The 17207-nt window shown below is 39.6% G+C and overlaps 1 protein-coding gene across 1 annotated transcript; it reads right to left on the bottom strand.

The window, feature by feature from the left end:
* Window positions 1–2197: 2197 nt before the first annotated feature.
* On the bottom strand, window positions 2198–15412 carry SAP30 (Sin3A associated protein 30). The gene is made up of 4 exons (XM_032224505.1): window positions 14466–15412; window positions 11182–11304; window positions 9106–9204; window positions 2198–6325 (listed from the first exon to the last, which is right to left on the bottom strand). The coding sequence occupies exons 1-4, from the start codon at window positions 14802–14804 to the stop codon at window positions 6203–6205; spliced, it is 684 nt and encodes a 227-aa protein (XP_032080396.1). The 5' UTR covers window positions 14805–15412; the 3' UTR covers window positions 2198–6202.
* Window positions 15413–17207: the final 1795 nt, after the last annotated feature.

Below are 17207 nucleotides of genomic sequence, written 5' to 3' on the forward strand. Positions count from 1 at the left end.
AGAAGGGCGCTTTAAATAGCGCTTTGAAAGCAAGCCGATTCAACTTAAGGTAAGGGTTAGGTTTAGGGTTAGGTTTAGAGTTAGGTTAAGGGTTAGGGTTAGGTTTAGGGTTAGGTTAAGGGTTAGGTTTAGGGGTTAATTTTAAGTTTAGGGTTTGCAGCGTGCTTCTGTCTCCGCGCTGTTGTCACCCTGTTGATGACGTCAGCGACGCGGTTTAGTCGGGCGCGGTTTAGTCGAGCGCGGTTTTGTGGTGGAACTGCATAAAACATCCTGCAGCCAAGAAGGCCCCACACCCATTTGCACTATTCAGGTAACCCTCAGCACACAGTTAAAGCTCCAAGTGGCCTGAATGACTTTCTAAAAGAATGCAAATGACCAGCCGTCTGGAAAGAATATAAATTCTTCCATTCTTCACCATTAAGTGACAGCTGAAGAAGCTTCTTGGATGAAAAGTGAAATGTCTTCAAAGAAAAAATAAAGTTTAATTGCCTCCTGAAAAAGCACCTTTGGGACATGCATCAGGAATGGGGAACCTGTTGCTTTTCAGGTACTTCATCATCCCTCCTTACCTTTGGCCATGCTGAGGTTCCATGAGAATTGTAGTTCTCTAAGGCCTGAAAGGCCTCGGATGTCTCCACTGTGGCAACAGTAACCCATGAACTCATCACTATGCAATTAGGTAAGTATACTGCAATGCTCTCTGTATAAGCCTGACTCTGAAAAAGATCTTAAGCTATCTTTGGGACAAAAGGTAGCAGCCAAGATGTTAGTAGGTGATATTCCTATTCAAAATGACTATTTCATACTAGTAGTGCTGCTTTTGAACATAAAGTCCTACCTGGCTTGGTTCCAGGATAACTAAAAGAAATCATCTCCAATCTATTTAATGTCTATGATTTTTTTTAATTTTGAAGCCATTTTTCTTTTCTGAGCATGTCACAATCTCCATTTGCAAGTACCATGTTGCTGTTGTTGCTTTTCATTAATTCCCACTTAAAAATCAGAACAAAAGAATTTTGGTTAAACCCTGAAGTGTTTACAAGCATCAAGTTTCTATCCTGAAATGATAACATTTCAATAACTGCTTGGAATTTAAATAAAGGGATAAAGTATTTATAACACATGACTCAAAACATTATATTAACATTTCTAAATATAATTAAATGAACTTTATAATTCATTTAAGTATAAAGCAGCTTGCAGTATTGTTTTGAAACACCTTAGTGTTATTGCATCTAATAATAGAGCCAAGGTGGCGCAGTGGTTAAATGCAGCACTGCAGGCTACTGCTAGATCAGCAGTTCAGCGGTTCAAATCTCACCGGCTCAGGGTTGACTCCGCCTTCCATCCTTCTGAGGTGGGTAAAATGAGGACCCAGATTGTTGGGGGCAATATGCTGACTCTCTGTAAACCGCTTAGAGAGGGCTGAAAGCCCTATGAAGCGGTATATAAGTCTACTGCTATTGCTATTGCTATAATAATTCAATTCAAATGTTGATTCTATTCTGCTCTATTTTAGGAAGAAGTGGAGAGGTTAAGACCAAGCTGTCATACCTTAATTTATTCATTATGTTAAGCTAATTGCAACAGAAACTAATGAAAAATCTCAGTAGCAGTCAAATTATTGCATATATTGAATACTATAACAATTCAACACATTTGTTTTACATTGCTGTCCTATACATCTTAAATAGGGCTCTGTGGAATTTTATTTCTTCTGAATAGATACATTGTAGATTCATACTCAAATCTCGTATCAGTCAGAACTGATCATTTATACTGTATTAGTGACTCATCATGATTGGGGGAACAAAATGAATCTTAACTTTTTTCAATGTGAACAATTGAATATGTATGTTTACTCTGGAGAAAAATAGCTTTATAAGGAGAAAAAACAAAGTATCTTAAGTATTTTTAAAAGCTTTATTAAGTCCTTTTTCAAAATAGAAGTCCTTCGTTCTAGCACTGATACACTAGGTTTGGACATTAGTCCATTAGTATATTTGAGTTCATTTGAAATATTCATCTGTAGGTCTGATGAAGATTCATGAAAGCAAGAATGCGCCATTTCTACATGTACCGTATATAGGAAAGCTCTGAAGGAAGCCTGCAACGACAGTCCTTAATTCTTATCTTTGGAATGCCCACATGAAACATCCTAGATCCTAGATGATATTTCAAGATTATTTCTCTGTTCAATAGGATTTCAAAAATCATTGCCATCAAAATATCTTCCTTCTTATGAGTCTGCTAATATGACAAATTCTAACAGTAGTTTGACAGGTGAAGACATTCATGCAAAGCAGCTTTTGATCACTGTATCTTTTTAGCTGCTAAAATGTTTATAAATTGAATTTGTTTTTAGGTCAAGTAGGAATATAATATGCAGTCTGCTTAGATTTTTAGCATGGAGTAGGAAGGCTACTATAGGCAGCTATCTTCTTAAAAACATGCTGTTGAGGAAATCATATGCATGCTTATGTAAAATAAGTACCACTGGGTTCAGTGGGATCCAGTGCCAGAATTAGTTTTCCTTAGACTGGCTCCTCTAAATGTGATCAAGCCAGGAATTTCAAACAAAACAAGCTCACAGTTGTGGGCCCTCCTAATTTGCCTTATACCAGGCTGAAAGTGTATTTTATTGCTTTTTTATATTTTTACATTTATAAAAATGTAAATAAAGTCTACTCTCCCCTGCTAAGCAGGTATTTTTATAGTATTGTTCTGTTTTTTGTTTAGAATCATTCTGAGAGTAAACAGAAAGTTTCCTATGGATGTCTGTGTACATTTTACATATCCCACTGATGCTTAACTAAGGCAGATTATACCAAATCTAAAGACATGGTTTAATAAAATATGGTTGTCATAACACTGGATTCACAGGATCTGTGAAATTTGGATTCAAGTTTCAAGTTGACTTTGAAGATCAGTAACTCTTTAGCAAACTTTTATATGACTGTTGAAGAAATGAGGGGGTGAGCCATCATAAGCTCCCAAGGGTCTAAATCCAATAATTAAACAAAACATATTACTCAAGTTTTGTATAATCCAATCTCTTAGCTTTTGCACCATTTCTTTCAATGTTTACTCTTACGAAAATACAGAGAATCCTGTAAAAACTGCAGCATCAATTTTAATACCTAAGTGGAATTAGTGAAAAGAAATTATAATTATTGAATTTCAGGTTTAAAATGTAGTGTATTGAGAACAAACTATTGAACAAAGGGACATAAACATGAATAGGGCTGTATGGTCCACTCAAATTTAAATTCTTGTTTAACATTACAGTTTCAATATTAATCTGTTAATTTATCAAACTTGATATTGTAATAATACAAATATAATTACTCAGAACTTCTCATTCACTGGCTCCATCTTACTATATATGTTGGAAGAGCTATATGTAAAGTCAATTCAAGACTGGGAGACAATGTGCAGTGAAATACCATGTTTCCCCAAAAATAAGACCCAGTCTTATATTTTGGGGGGCTCCAAAAGAAGCACTAGGGCTTATTTTTGGGAAAACACAATTTCAGGGTGATCAGTACGGCTGGTGTCCCTCCCCATGCCGGCGCACACACAAGATGGTACGTGCATGGGAACTGATGGTATCTTGCAGCAGATGCAGCCCAATCTCTTGGTCGGCAGACTCTGGGGCTGCGCAGCCTGTGCAGAGCAGATGAGTTGATTCCTTATTCAAGCAGCAGACATAGGCAAAGGCAGTGGTGAGGCAGGCAATCTGGATGCGCCACACAGACTGCATGAAAGGTAAAACAGTGGGCCGAGCAGGCAGCCGGATGCAGGAATCTTGTCTTCATATGGCAGCACCAGCAGCAGAGGCGAACAATGGGGTGAAAGGCAGGCAATCCCAACATGCTATGTTGATTGCAGGCAAGTCGAGAGACACCAGTCCACTGACTCTTAGCTTTCCCACAGGCTGTTTGGTGCTTCAAGATCACCTGGAATGCATTCCGCCACGTCTCTCCCTCCATCTGACTGTTGACTTTCCCATGGTTCGCATGCTGCATCTGGATTGTCTGCCTCACCCCCTTACCTCTCCCTCCATCTGCTCCTTGGACAAAGAATCAACTCCTGTGCTGACCATACCCTCCACTGGGACTTATTTTCAGGGTAGAGCTTATATCAGGTGCAAGTGTAAAAACCAAACTAGGGCTTATTTTGGGGGGTAGGTCCTATTTTTGGGGAAACACAGTAGACGGGATTGTGAGGAATAGAGATTTAAACTTAGCAAGAAGATCTGGTAGGGCACCATTGAGTGTTTTTTCATATCTGGCCACGGTCTATCAAGTTGTACTTCTGCTATACCTTGACTTTACCAACATTTGGGTCAAGTGGACTTTGTTTAATTATTTTGTTTCTCTGCCATAAAATATTTTATTTATTGGAATTTTTTTAATAATGTATTTTGCTTGTTTTTCGTTTTCAGCCCAGACTCACATCACGTGAGTTGAGTGGCCTTACAACATGCATGTCATAAAGTAAATATCTACAATTAATTCTCAAAACACAAATCTTGTCATAGCTCTAATGGACATTCCTGAAATATATTGCCCTGCAATGTAGAAGGCAATTGGAAAACTGTTGGTGACACTTGCTTATTTCTGATATGTCTATTCTTTGCTTAGCAACAAAATTTTTGGGCTCAATTGTGATGGAACGTTGAGGACTATATTGCTTGTCTGCTGCTGAAGAAAATAAATCAGTTATACAAAGTGTAGCAGTTAGCAGTTAGGACAGCAATTCAAGACATTCCAGTAAATTTATAGTTTCGTTTCTGACCACAAAATCAAATGGTTGTTATTATAGACTGTAATATAATAGGTAAGTATAGACTTCCAGCACATTATCTGAAAAGTAAAGGTGCTGGCATGATTGAAGAAATACCAAGCATGATTATGCTTCTTGGTATTTCCTCAAAGACACTGCATAGCAGCTACATGATTTCAGGAAAATATGTATGTCTTTGAGATATTATGCCATGCATATCAATGCCAGTTCCTCCTTAGTTAAATATGATTCTTTTTTCTGAATCTTTATTATAGACACCGGGCAAGCCCAGAAAACAAATGCAGCATCATATGCAGGCTCACAGATTCAGAATGCATTATCATGCATCTCAAAAACACCTTTTTTCTTCCTATCCAGAATGCTGAATACCCTAATAACGAGTTCATTTAAAATAAAAAAGACATGTTGGTTCCTTAATGTCACAAATGAGCCTTAAGACTCATTAATGTCATCTAAATCATGATTTAGAGTAGGCATGGCACAGAGGGCAAATCATGCTTGGAGTTTTCAAACAAGCCTACATTTGTTTTAAATGCATACAGACTTTACAGTCAATTAAAAAAACAAGCACTATTCTTATCACTACTTTTATCATACAACATAAAGGACAAATCGTGCAAACAAGAGCATCTGAGGTCACTCAGATGAAATATTCAAAATCATACAAAGACATCAAGGAATGTTATAGCTAAATATACTTATCCTTGTTCAACCACTTTCATTATAAAATCTGTATGTATTTAAAAAGCATGAGCAACATTCAAATGGATGAAGTGTGTTTTGAAAAACAAAAGTAGTTCTAGTGTTTAGTTCAAAATTCTTCCTTTCCAAGGTGATAATCTTCTGCAGCTGCAATGCAGTTGCAAGGATCAATGAATTCAGACATCATACAAAACTACTCAGCATAAAACAGTTTGTAATCAACATTTCCCAGGCTTTTACACAAACAGGTACTAATTTAGTCAACTGACAAATCTCTAGAAGTGTAAAGTGTGTGACTTTACATAATCTTTAAATTTTGCTTAGAAAGGTATTAAGGATTTAAAAATATATACCTGAGAAAATATAAGAGCTCTGATGCATAAAGGCCTTAAAATATTCTTTGGACATAATTCTGAATAAATGAAAATAAATAAAATATTCTTTGGACATAATTCTGAATAAATGAAATGGAGCTTTAATATTAAAGCTTACAGAAATGTCAGATATTATTCCGATATAGGCACAGGGACATCAATAGTATTTATTTAAAATACTTTCATCATGGAAACCTAATTTATGAGAATAGTATTTTCCCAAGAAAAATAACATCAGAATACTCTGAATACTAATACAAAAAAAGCTCAGAACATCCAAACCAGTCTTCAGGTCTGTAAGTCTTAAGTTTGTTTATTTAGTGAATACTGCTATCCATTTTTAGATCAGATTTGTTCTTGTCATTCTTCACTGAATAGATGAAATAGGTTAAGGTATCCTTTTCATTCACTGGAATAGTCCGAAAATGACATCCAATTATCTAGAGAGGGGGAAAAAAGTATTTGTCTATATATTGGAAAAAAAGATTGGACAATGGTCTAAGAAGTAAGCCAAGTAATAATAATTTATTAAAATGTTAAGGAATTCATGCAATAATGGAAGCATTAAGATACCAATCTTCTTAAAAAGTACATTAAAAATAATAACATAATTGTTACGCTTTGATTAAGGAATAATTAAAAAAAAACTTATACCCATTATACCATCATGTATCTTAAATGAAATGATGCAATATATTAAAGATTAACTTATCAAAGTAACCTGTAAAATAAGTTTAATACATTACCAAATATGACTCATTTCCTTATAATGTTTTGAAAAACTTGAGAATTCAACTACTCATGAATGCCATCTTTTTAAAGTTTGTTAAAAACATTTTTTAGTTTGATATAGTTAAGGATCTAATATTCATGTTTTTATCTCCTGCCTTAATTATGTGCTATTCTTTTATGCAAATTATAAAAAACACACACTGAAATATCAAGGGTCCATACTAGGACAATTATGCATCATCACCTTGATAAAGTAGCCACATTTTAATCTATACCTATTGGACGAGTTTTTGCTACACAGAATGAAGAACTCGAGAAGTTTTCTAAATTTTCAAAATATCCTCAAGATAAACAAAAGTAAGCTTGATTCAACCAAATGTTCTTGATCAGTAGCCCCCAACGTGTTGAGCACCAAGGAACAGTTCTGTGGAAAGAGATTTTTTTCACAGACCAGTGTGTGGTTTTGTGTGCTGCCTGCATCCTGTAGATGGGCCTCTGCTTGTTTGCAAGGACCAGTTTCTGCCATGCTATGGATCGGTGCACAAGTCATGCACAAGGACTTGTGGACCCGTTCTTGATGAAAACCAGAAGTACTGTTTCATATTATATTTCTGATGTTTGAATACTACATTCAATCAGTTTCCTTTAAGAGGCGCAGTGGCTTCATGACCACATTGGAGATGATCTCCACCCCAGTGGTTTGAGTCCTAGCACTGCATATCAGGATAAGCGCCTGTCACTCACCTCAGCTAACCCGTTAGAAGTTTGAAAGCATGTTCTGTGCTAGTAGATAAAATAGGTACCACTTTGGTGGGGGAAATAAGCTGGTGCTCCATCCAAGGCGTCATTTTCCTACCCTCTGAATCTTCCTGGTTGTGTTGGAGAGGCAGTTCTAGGAGGAAGAGGGCCTGCTGCAGGAAGAGCTACTTTTTCTTTTTTCTGGTATGAAGCCAGCTTGCTATTTTGTGGTGTGCGTGAGAAGTGTGTGAGCATTTCCTACAACAGAGCTGGTACCTTGGCAGCCAAACTACCACTTTACAATAGCATTATGGTCTCCTGGTTAATGTAACACCACCATATGCTAATAACAATAATAACAATTAGTAGTAGTTTCCTTTGTAATATCCCTTGTTAAATTTGGTGATATAACCTATTCTAATAATTACCGTGTTTCCCCGAAAAGAAGACAGACCCTGTCTTATTTTCTTTTGACCCCTGAAATAAGCGCTTGGCCTTATTTTCGAGGTGCAGGAGGCAGCAAGTGTGGTCCCCTCATGACTGCTACTGTGTTGCAATATTTTCAAGGAGGGCTTATTTTTGTGGGAGGGCTTATTTTTGTGGGAGGGCTTATTTCAGCTTATTTCAGTTCAAAAGCCTGACTGGGCTTATTATCTGGGGAGGTCTTATTTTCTGGAATATAGGGTATACTTAGCCTATTAAACTATTTTAATAACTCTATTTCTTCCAATTATCTATATGTATTCATTCATTAATTCATTTATTGTACATAGTTTACCCATCTCTCCATTATGATGTAGGTGGATAAAAGCATAAAAATATTTTAAAAACCCAAACAAATCGGCAATATACACATAATATAAGCAAGCTCTCTAAATGCAGATGGCCAATACCTGCAATCCCTTCCCCCAAATCTCTTTTCTGATCATTTCCAGGCCTAGATTGCTTTTCCATTGTTTCTACTCTTCTACCTTTTCATTGTTGTAACATTATAAGCCAACATTTATCAATGAGTTTTCTATCTTGTTCTCAAGTTGTCTTTCTAGAAGTTAAATCCACTTCAGATTCTAGCCATGTTTATTTATGAAAAGTTATAATTGCTTGCTTCCATGCTTTTCATTTTTGCAATTATATCAGTAAATTAAGACATCATGTTTTCAACTTAGAATTTACCCCTGCAAGTTCTTCATAATCTACATAGTATTTGATTCCATTTTATTTATAATACATTAATTTGAGCTTCAGTTAACAAAACGAAAGGTCTTTTGAAATGGCCAGTCTTGAACCACGTTCTAAAAAGCTCAAAGGAAAGTTATTTCATAAGTGTATGTGGGGGTGGTCCCAAATAACATTTCTTTGGAGCTACACTTAATGCATAACTTCCAAAAGTGGAAATTTAGAGGAGAGCCTCTTCTACAAACTTCAACCCCAGGCAATTAAAGACGAGAAAGATGTGGTACCAACATATGTCAAAGCAATAGACTCTTCATCCATCCAAACCTGGCCAGGTACATTTATTAAGTGAGCAGATGTTTTCCCTAACCTTATTGTAAAACTATATAGATGTCAACATGAAGGAATAGCAAAGATTTGCAGAAATAGAACTTGGAGGGAGATATAAGCAATCATTGGAACGAAAAGAAGCCCTCAGAATTAAAACATTTAAAAGCTATAGTACAATTTGGAAAAATTATGTATTATGGCACATTTAATTTTTTGTACTCAAAAGAAAAAATAAAGTCCTACTTACTTCAACAAGTTGTGCTTTATTAAGTCCGGGTCTGGTCTGTAATTTGAAGTGCCTTTTGTATCTTCTTAGTGTGTTTACTTGCAGCTGAAACAGATCAACCTAAAAAGGAAGAAACATGGTTCTTTAACCTGACAGTTGTCAACCTGTTTTATCTTCCAAATATTATGTGAAATTTTGAACAATGTTGTCTTCGTTTTGTAATGTATAGCAGGGGAGTGCCACTGGAACTCTTTGGTTAAGGAAGGTACATGTTTTACACCAATGAAGGGTCCCAGTTTCAATCTCCAGAAACTGTTTTAAAATATCTCAAGTTAGGGGCCCTGGAGTGTAGTGCCACAAATCCACAAAGCTGCTATTATAGTAGGCTACAAAATAATGAGTTTCACTTGGTAAATTTAACTATCTCATTCTAGTAATGAGTTTAAAGTACAGCAAAACAGCTAAGCTGACCAAAACCTAAAATAGTTTATTATATAAACTGAGATGGATAAATGATGTTCCAAATGTTACTGAAATACAGCTCTATACATTTCAAAGTCATAATTCATTTTATGGCATTTATATATTCTTACCTAAAATCATTTATTCTTAGAAGTAAACCTTATAAATGGGAGTTATTTGACATAGATTGTCAGGAATCAGAATTAGGCAAAAATGATGGTGGATATAAATCTTAATAAAAATGAATCATATTTACCGTGTTTCCCTGAAAATACGACCTGTACTGAAATTAATGCCTTGCCACATTTTTCATGTGGGCAAAAATATAAGCCCCCCCCCTGAAAATAAACCCCCTCCGGCCAGGCAGAACACTGTCACCGACCTAGTGGTATCCCGAAGGCGCCAAGCTGCGGGAGCTGGGGGGGAGGTGCTAACATTGCTTGCCGCCTTTGGGATACCGCTAGGTTGGGGAGTGGCGTTCTGCCTGGCCGGAGGGGGGAGTTGCCAGGCGGCTGCTCCCTTCTGAGCGGGCTCCCAAAGAGCCAGGCACAGCCTCAGGGCGAAGCAGCCATGAGGTAACCACACTCACAAGCAGCAAATCCCCTCTCCAGCCGGGCAGAGCTCCATTCACCGACCTAGGGGGTATCACTAAGGTGCCAAGTCATGTGGCACTCTGCCCATTCCCCAGCTCCCACGGCTTGGCACATTTGGGATACCCCGTAGGTCAGTGCATGGAGCTCTGCCTGGCTGGAGATGGGGGGGTTGCGTGAGCGCCTGTTCCCTCGCCAGCTCCCCAAGCCTTTGCGCAGCTCTCCCAGGGCATCGCCGCTGGCCGTTGCCACCACGCTCCAAGCATAACTTCCAAACTCCAAAACTCGGGACCGAGTCTTCCAGTATCAGCCGCTCTAGGAGTGCTCTCTATGGTGGCCAGGCTGCTGGAAGACTCTCTGTCCGGAAGACACTCTGTCCGGCAGCCAGCCCACCATAGAGTACTCCTAGAGCGGCTGATGCTGGAAGACTCGGTGCCAAGTTTTGGAGTTTGGAAGTTATGCTTGGAGCGTGGTGGCGGCAGGTGGTGGTGGCCAGCAGCGGTGCCCTGGGAGAGCTGCGCAAGGGCTTGGTGAGGCTAGAGGTGGAACAGGCGCTCGCCCAACCCCCCTCTCCAGCCGAGCAGAGCTCCATGCACTGACCTACAGGGTATCCCAAATGTGCCAAGCCGCGGGAGCTGGGGGGCGGACAGTGTGTCACGTGGCTTGGCACCTTAGTGATACCTCCTAGGTCAGTGAATGGTGTTTTGCCTGGTTGGAGAGGGGATTTGCCGGGCAGCTGCTCGTAAGCGTGGTTACCTCATAACTGCTTTGCCCCTGAGGCTGTGCCCAGCTCTTCGGGAGCCAGTTCGCAAGGGGGCAGCCACCTGGCAACCCCAAAACAATAAGCTCTTCCTGATAATAAGCCCAAGGCCATATTTCATGGGACAAAAGAAAATAAGACCCTGTCGTATTTTCAGGGAAACACGGTAGCACTAAAATGAGATGCAACACATATCTAAACCACCAAATGTTTGAACAAAGTATTGCTTTTGTATCACATATGAATTATGCAGAGACTAATTCTGAGAAAAAAATACGAATCTACCTCTGGAGTGTCGATGTCTTGCACTGGTGAATCACCATCATCATCACTGCCTTTTCTCTTTCTTCTGTTTCTGACACTCTGAATTAAGTTTTTGTGGAAATCACAAATATAAAGATGTCTTGCCTGAAAGTTTAAAGAGATACCGTAATTTAACATGCATCTCTGTAACATTTTCTGTAATCATAATTCACATGCAAATGATTTTATTAATATATTGTAAGCAAAGCAATGATATTAATCATTAACCCTTCTGATTCAAAGGTGGGTTTCTCCCGGTTTGGTCCGGTTCAGCCAAACTGATAGTGGAATTGTGGCCTGGTCGCAGAACTGGTGGCGACCCAGGCTGGCCATGTCCCGAACTAGTTCCCTGATCTCTTAGGCTGTTGCTGGCATGTTTCTGCACACGCGCAGAACAATATTTAGTCAACTGCACATGCACCAGCAATCGGCCAGTGCACGCGCACAATGAACCAGTACCAACCAATATAGGAACCCACTTCTGATCTGACTGCACTAGTTGATGTAAGAGGAAATTTGGTACCTTAGTTACTGCAGTACCATCATGACTTAGCAAATGTTTTTTAACCTTTTTAACCTACTAGCTAAGCAAACTCGAAGAAAATGAAGTGATACTGTGTTCATGTATATACAAAATGTACAGACAGGAAAATAACTATTGTTCAAAAAAAGAAATGTTCAATTCTCAAAAAGTAATTTAACTTTCCTAATATGTTTTAGAATATTAAATTGCAAAAGTAAAATTTCTGACTGTTTTCTATGCAAAATAGATATTTTTGATTGTGCACTGAGTAATAAAAAAGCAACAAAGCCACTTTAAGAAAAAATATGTATGGGTAATTTAATGATGCATACACAATATTAGAATTATTTCTACCACAGAAACAAGTTGTTTCAGGAAAAATGCCCACTTCAGTAAAGAACTAAAGAGTTTGGCAATAGATGCAATAAAGTACAGGATATTTTATTGGCACTCAAAACTATAGGATCAATAGTATATTTACTAAAAGAATATTGAAGAGCCTCAAAGCCCACAAGGTTACAAGTTATATATTCTCTGAAATAATACAAAGGACTTACAAAAACCAAGTGAATGATAACATGATTTTATACCAGGAATATAGAATCTGATAACATGGGTTGACCTCACAAGACCCATGCTTTAAGTTTTGCTCTTCCAAGAAGCTCCTGACCTTTCTACTGATATTAACACCTTATAAATTAGAGAGTGTCCTTCCATGCTTGATAATAAGCAACCAACTTATTCCTAATAACCAACAATAACCAACTTATTCCTAACAAGTTGCTTTTTGTTTTTGTTATCTACTTCCATTCAATAGTCATCAGACAATTCCAGCTTGTCTCATTCCATATACACTTCAGGATCATATGTACAGATAGAATATTATTTATCCCCCATATTCCTCAATTTTCTTTTCCCTCCTTTGGTGGACAATACAGTGGATGGAGACCAGAATGAGAACAGACAGACTATCCTGGAGTCTTACAGTTGACATCAGGAATTACAAACCATACAACAAGTTCCACAACAAGACAGTCCACGCATTATCCATACATATATAAGCATTCTTTCAGAAAGAATAAAAATACAATAAACAAATATTTGTTATTCACTAAGTATTATATGGCAGTAATTTATGTTCTAGGACCTTAGGTTTTACTTATTTCTTCCAGAGTGTGTGGTTGTGAATCAATGCAATGTTAGTTTGCATATGGGTATGCTGATTAATTTAAAGCAACATGAAAAATGCACTAATTTTCATGCTACACTTCCACTGTGACATAAAAGCCCCCACAAAGTACTAGGATAGATAAGCATTAACCATCTAACTATATTTATTTGTTTTACAAAATCTAATAAGGCTTCCTGTCAAGAAAGTATCTAGCAGTGTACAATAAAGTAGCAATTCTAAATCTATTTGCTAAGGACAGAGTAGCTCACTGAATTCTAATTTTCTAGTAAAAATAAATATTCTAGTTGTGCTATTAATCCACTAAGGATCACACTGTAGGAGTTTATTATCATCTTTGTTTTGGTTTAGGAATGAGTAGTATGCTTGGCAAGTAGTAAGGGGACACACACACACCAATGTGAATCTTCAAGGAATTTCTGCAATTAATCATATCATAGGCTGCCAACATTTAACAACACTGTTTAATTCCATCAATACTGATAATGAGACATTTCCCAGACTTGTTCTTTCCGGTGGAAAAAATCACAAGTATCCGCTCTACATGAACCTAACAGATGTTTACTGTCTGGATTACGTGCTTCGAGTTTAGGAATATCTCGCACTAAAGAGGTTTTTCTCATTCTTTTATTTAGCAATGTATGCAGAAGCCACGAATACTGTATATTTTGGAGCATTTTGTATTTTAAAAAGAAAGGTTTTCTAAGAGCTTGATGGCTGCCAAGAGGAAGACGACAAAGTGGCAAAATGGGACGTGCAACGCTGCAGCACGAGGCGGAGCAGTCAAGTCCTGTCCTCTCCAGAAGGAAACAAATTCAGTGCTTCATGTAACACACACCAATGATCGCTACGAACAGCGATAAACAATACTTGCAATTTCTTGCCTAGAGACCTTCACACGACTTTATGCTAAATCCCACCACCATGTTCAAGGGGAAAAGAATGAGCTGAGGACAGACAAAAGCAGAAAAGAGCAACAAGAGAAGCTACTCACAAAGACCAGTAGCTGAGGCTGCTCGGCTTTTGCAGCGTCAGCCCACAGCCAACTAAACAGCAAGAGCAAACAAAAACAGAAACAACAAGCTTGCTAACAGCTAACCCTTCAAAGATCTGGAAGGAAGAGGAGAAAAAGAAGATAAATCGCCCCTGTCAAGTCTTTTCCAGGTCTAAAGCCTTCTCCATGCAAATAAATATTTAATACATATTCCTAATATAAGCAAAACACAAGTCGCCACAAAAAGCTGGAATGGGCTGTAAGAAAAGAGCAAATTTTCCCCTTTCAATAAAGCTGTTCTTCCAGAGAGAGAAAGCCAAGCCAAACCATACTAAAATCAAAGGAATTAGAAATCAACACAGCCAGACCACAGAACCTTTGGCTTATCCGGAAAAGCATCTTTCCCATTCATTCCCCGTAGTCGGTTCGTTTTTGTCGTCTTTACTGTAACCGCCACCGCTGAGGTTATATGGGGCTGGCGATGGCGGCTTTTAAAAAGGTCAAGGGATAATCCCAAATCAACCAAAGCCAGGAGCTCCCCGCAGATTTAAGACACTTACACTTTTGTCCAGCTCGATCTTCACCTTCTTCTGCGAGATGCTCTTCTGGATCCGCTTGCTGAAGCTGGCGTTGCCCGCAGCTCGGTTACATCTCTCGCCCTCCTCCCGTAAGCAGCATAACTGCCCAGCACCGGGTCCTGCAGTCCCAAGGGGACCGGCTGAGCCCGCGGCTATCGCAGCAGCAGCCGACGAAGTCGCTCCCAGCCCGGCCGTCGGCTGCGGAAGGGGGGGCGGGGGCGGCAGGACTTCCACCGCGGCGGTAGCGTTAGCTACAACGGCTGGGACGGCGGCGGCTTCTCCCCCACCGCGGGTCACTTCCTCGGGGCCAAAGCCGTTCATCGCCCGCCTGAGTTAAGGCGCGGGCTTGCTCCGGTAAGACTAAAACCCACTGAAGTAAAGTAACTCAACTGGGCGGCGTTCCTGCTGACGCTCCCCACTCACCCCTTCCAGACACCGCCTCCGTCTCCTTTTGTCAGGAGGGGATCGGAGGAAGGCCCCTCGGCCTCTGGCAGTCCTTGGGCTCTTGCAGTCCTCTCGCAATGCCAAGGGGCCAAGGGCTACGCTGCAATGTGGGAAAGACAAAGTCGGACACGCCCCGAGTCCTTTAGATGAGAGTGGTACAAAATGCCCGCTCCTTTTGCTCCCAAGACTGACATTGAGGGGAGAAATGGAAACTCCACCCTCCCGCCTCTTTTCTCCCTGTAAAAAGCAGAGCCCAGCTTTTTCCTTCAAGTAGCCGCGGCTCCAGAATCTCGCCTCCCCGGAATAATTAAAATTCCGCCTCCTTCCTTGGTAAAGCTACGGACAGGTCGACTCCGTTTGCTCCTTTCCGCACTCTTTTCAACCGGCTGTACACTTTTCGGTTGTTTCCAAATTGCAATAGCAACAACCTGCCCCAATGCTGTTTTTCTCCTCCGCCTTTCCTCATCTTCCCCGGGGCTTCTCGGGAAGAGTAGTTTCCCCGTCTCGCCTTCCATTAAAGGAGCCGAGAGCACGGACTACAAATCCCAAGATGCACCTTTGGTGTTAAGCAGGACTTGTATTTACAAAGCGGTCGAACGCGGCGGCTTAGCGGATCTTCGCTTGGACGCGCGCGCGCAAGCCACTTGACTGGCTGTGGCGAGCAGCCTTCGGAAAGGCAGCGAATGAGGGGCCTCTCTACACTCCTGTCTTCTTACTAGGCGGAAGCACGAAAACAGATCTCCTTCGGTTTATTACACTGGAATGGCTATGGAAAGGTCTTACGCTGCAGTACGCGCATTATCACGTACTACGTCTATCTAACTGGCGTGTGTTAGAGGACACCTGGTTGGAAGAGGCGGCGCTTCGTGCAGGCGTTGATGTTTGAAATCTGTACTGAAGGTTTCGGGAGGGGGAAAATGGAACCGTTGCTTTTTCGTTGTTTGCTGCAGTCTGTCTCCTGGAAGCAATAAAGCGCGGTGCTTTCAGTTGCTGTTCTCCATGATTGAGCAGATCTCCAACTTGCATTTTCTAGAAGCGCTTTTAAAAGCGCTTCTAGAAAATGCAGCAAGTTGGAGACTCTTTTAGCTTGGTGTAGACTTCGCTCAAGACGGTTTTGTGCGAAGCCTTTTGTCGGTTCAAGAGGAGGTAGTCGTAGAAAATATTCTAGCAACAGTCGAATTTAGTAGAATATTTCCTCCCTACAGACAAACCACAAATCATTTGAATAAGAAAATACGGCCATTATTCAACTAAATAACTTTTAAGGTAGTTCATAAATTTTAATAATGATTTTATTAACACTAATTTTAATATAGCACAGTACATACTTTCTAAAACGTATTTTCTAATAGCTATACTAAAGACATGTACATAAGTATGTATAATGATGTGGGAAGTTATCATCTAGCCCTCCCAGAAAAAATGAAATATCCTAGGAAATATTGAAAAGGCAGAATATTTCTCTGGATATGAAAAGAAACATGTTTTAAAAGACAGAATAGTTGCCTGTAGCTTCCTGCCAATCCCCACTTTGTTAATGGGCCATTGACATGGCCAGGCTAGTCACTTTACATAATAAAAACTTCACCAGCAGCTACAGCAGAAAGGCATGATAATATTGGAACTTTACTCAACTCTCCACATGGCATCTGAGAACTCATCTATACCTGGATTCAAAACACAGCCTAGAGAGTAGCCCAACTTCAGGCAGCAATAGGGTTGTCTCTATTCAGTCATGTCTGACACTTGATTCTAAGGATCAAGTCTTCATATCTTCTGATTTTGCATTGCTTTGAGTTTTTCTATGCTTTGGCTGATGTCAGCTTTGATGGTGTCCAGACACCATGTTTTCTGATGGCCTGCTTGCCTTTTACCAATAATTCTTCCAAACAATTGATTTCTCCTAACCTTTTCATATACTAAACAATAAGGACTATATGTTATGTAGATTCAAGCCGCTTTAATAAACTTTATTTTTTAAATAAATCCCCCTTCATGGATTACTGCCTTGTTGTAATACTGGGATACAATCCCCAAAATGACAATGATCTCAAGGAAAACCATTCAACATCAGGCTAGCCCAAGTCTATGTCCCAACCACTGGTGCTGAAGAGGATAAAATTGACTGATTCTATGAAGTCCTACAGTACCTTATAGAATTAACACCAAAAATGATGTCTTTATCATCATGGGGATTGGAATGCTAAAATAGGAAGCCAAAATATAACCAGAATAACAGGCAAGTTTGGCCTTGGAATACAAAATGAAGCAGGGCACAGG

This window comes from Thamnophis elegans, chromosome 9 (genome assembly GCF_009769535.1).
Source record: "Thamnophis elegans isolate rThaEle1 chromosome 9, rThaEle1.pri, whole genome shotgun sequence".
NCBI classification, from domain to species: domain Eukaryota; kingdom Metazoa; phylum Chordata; class Lepidosauria; order Squamata; family Colubridae; genus Thamnophis; species Thamnophis elegans.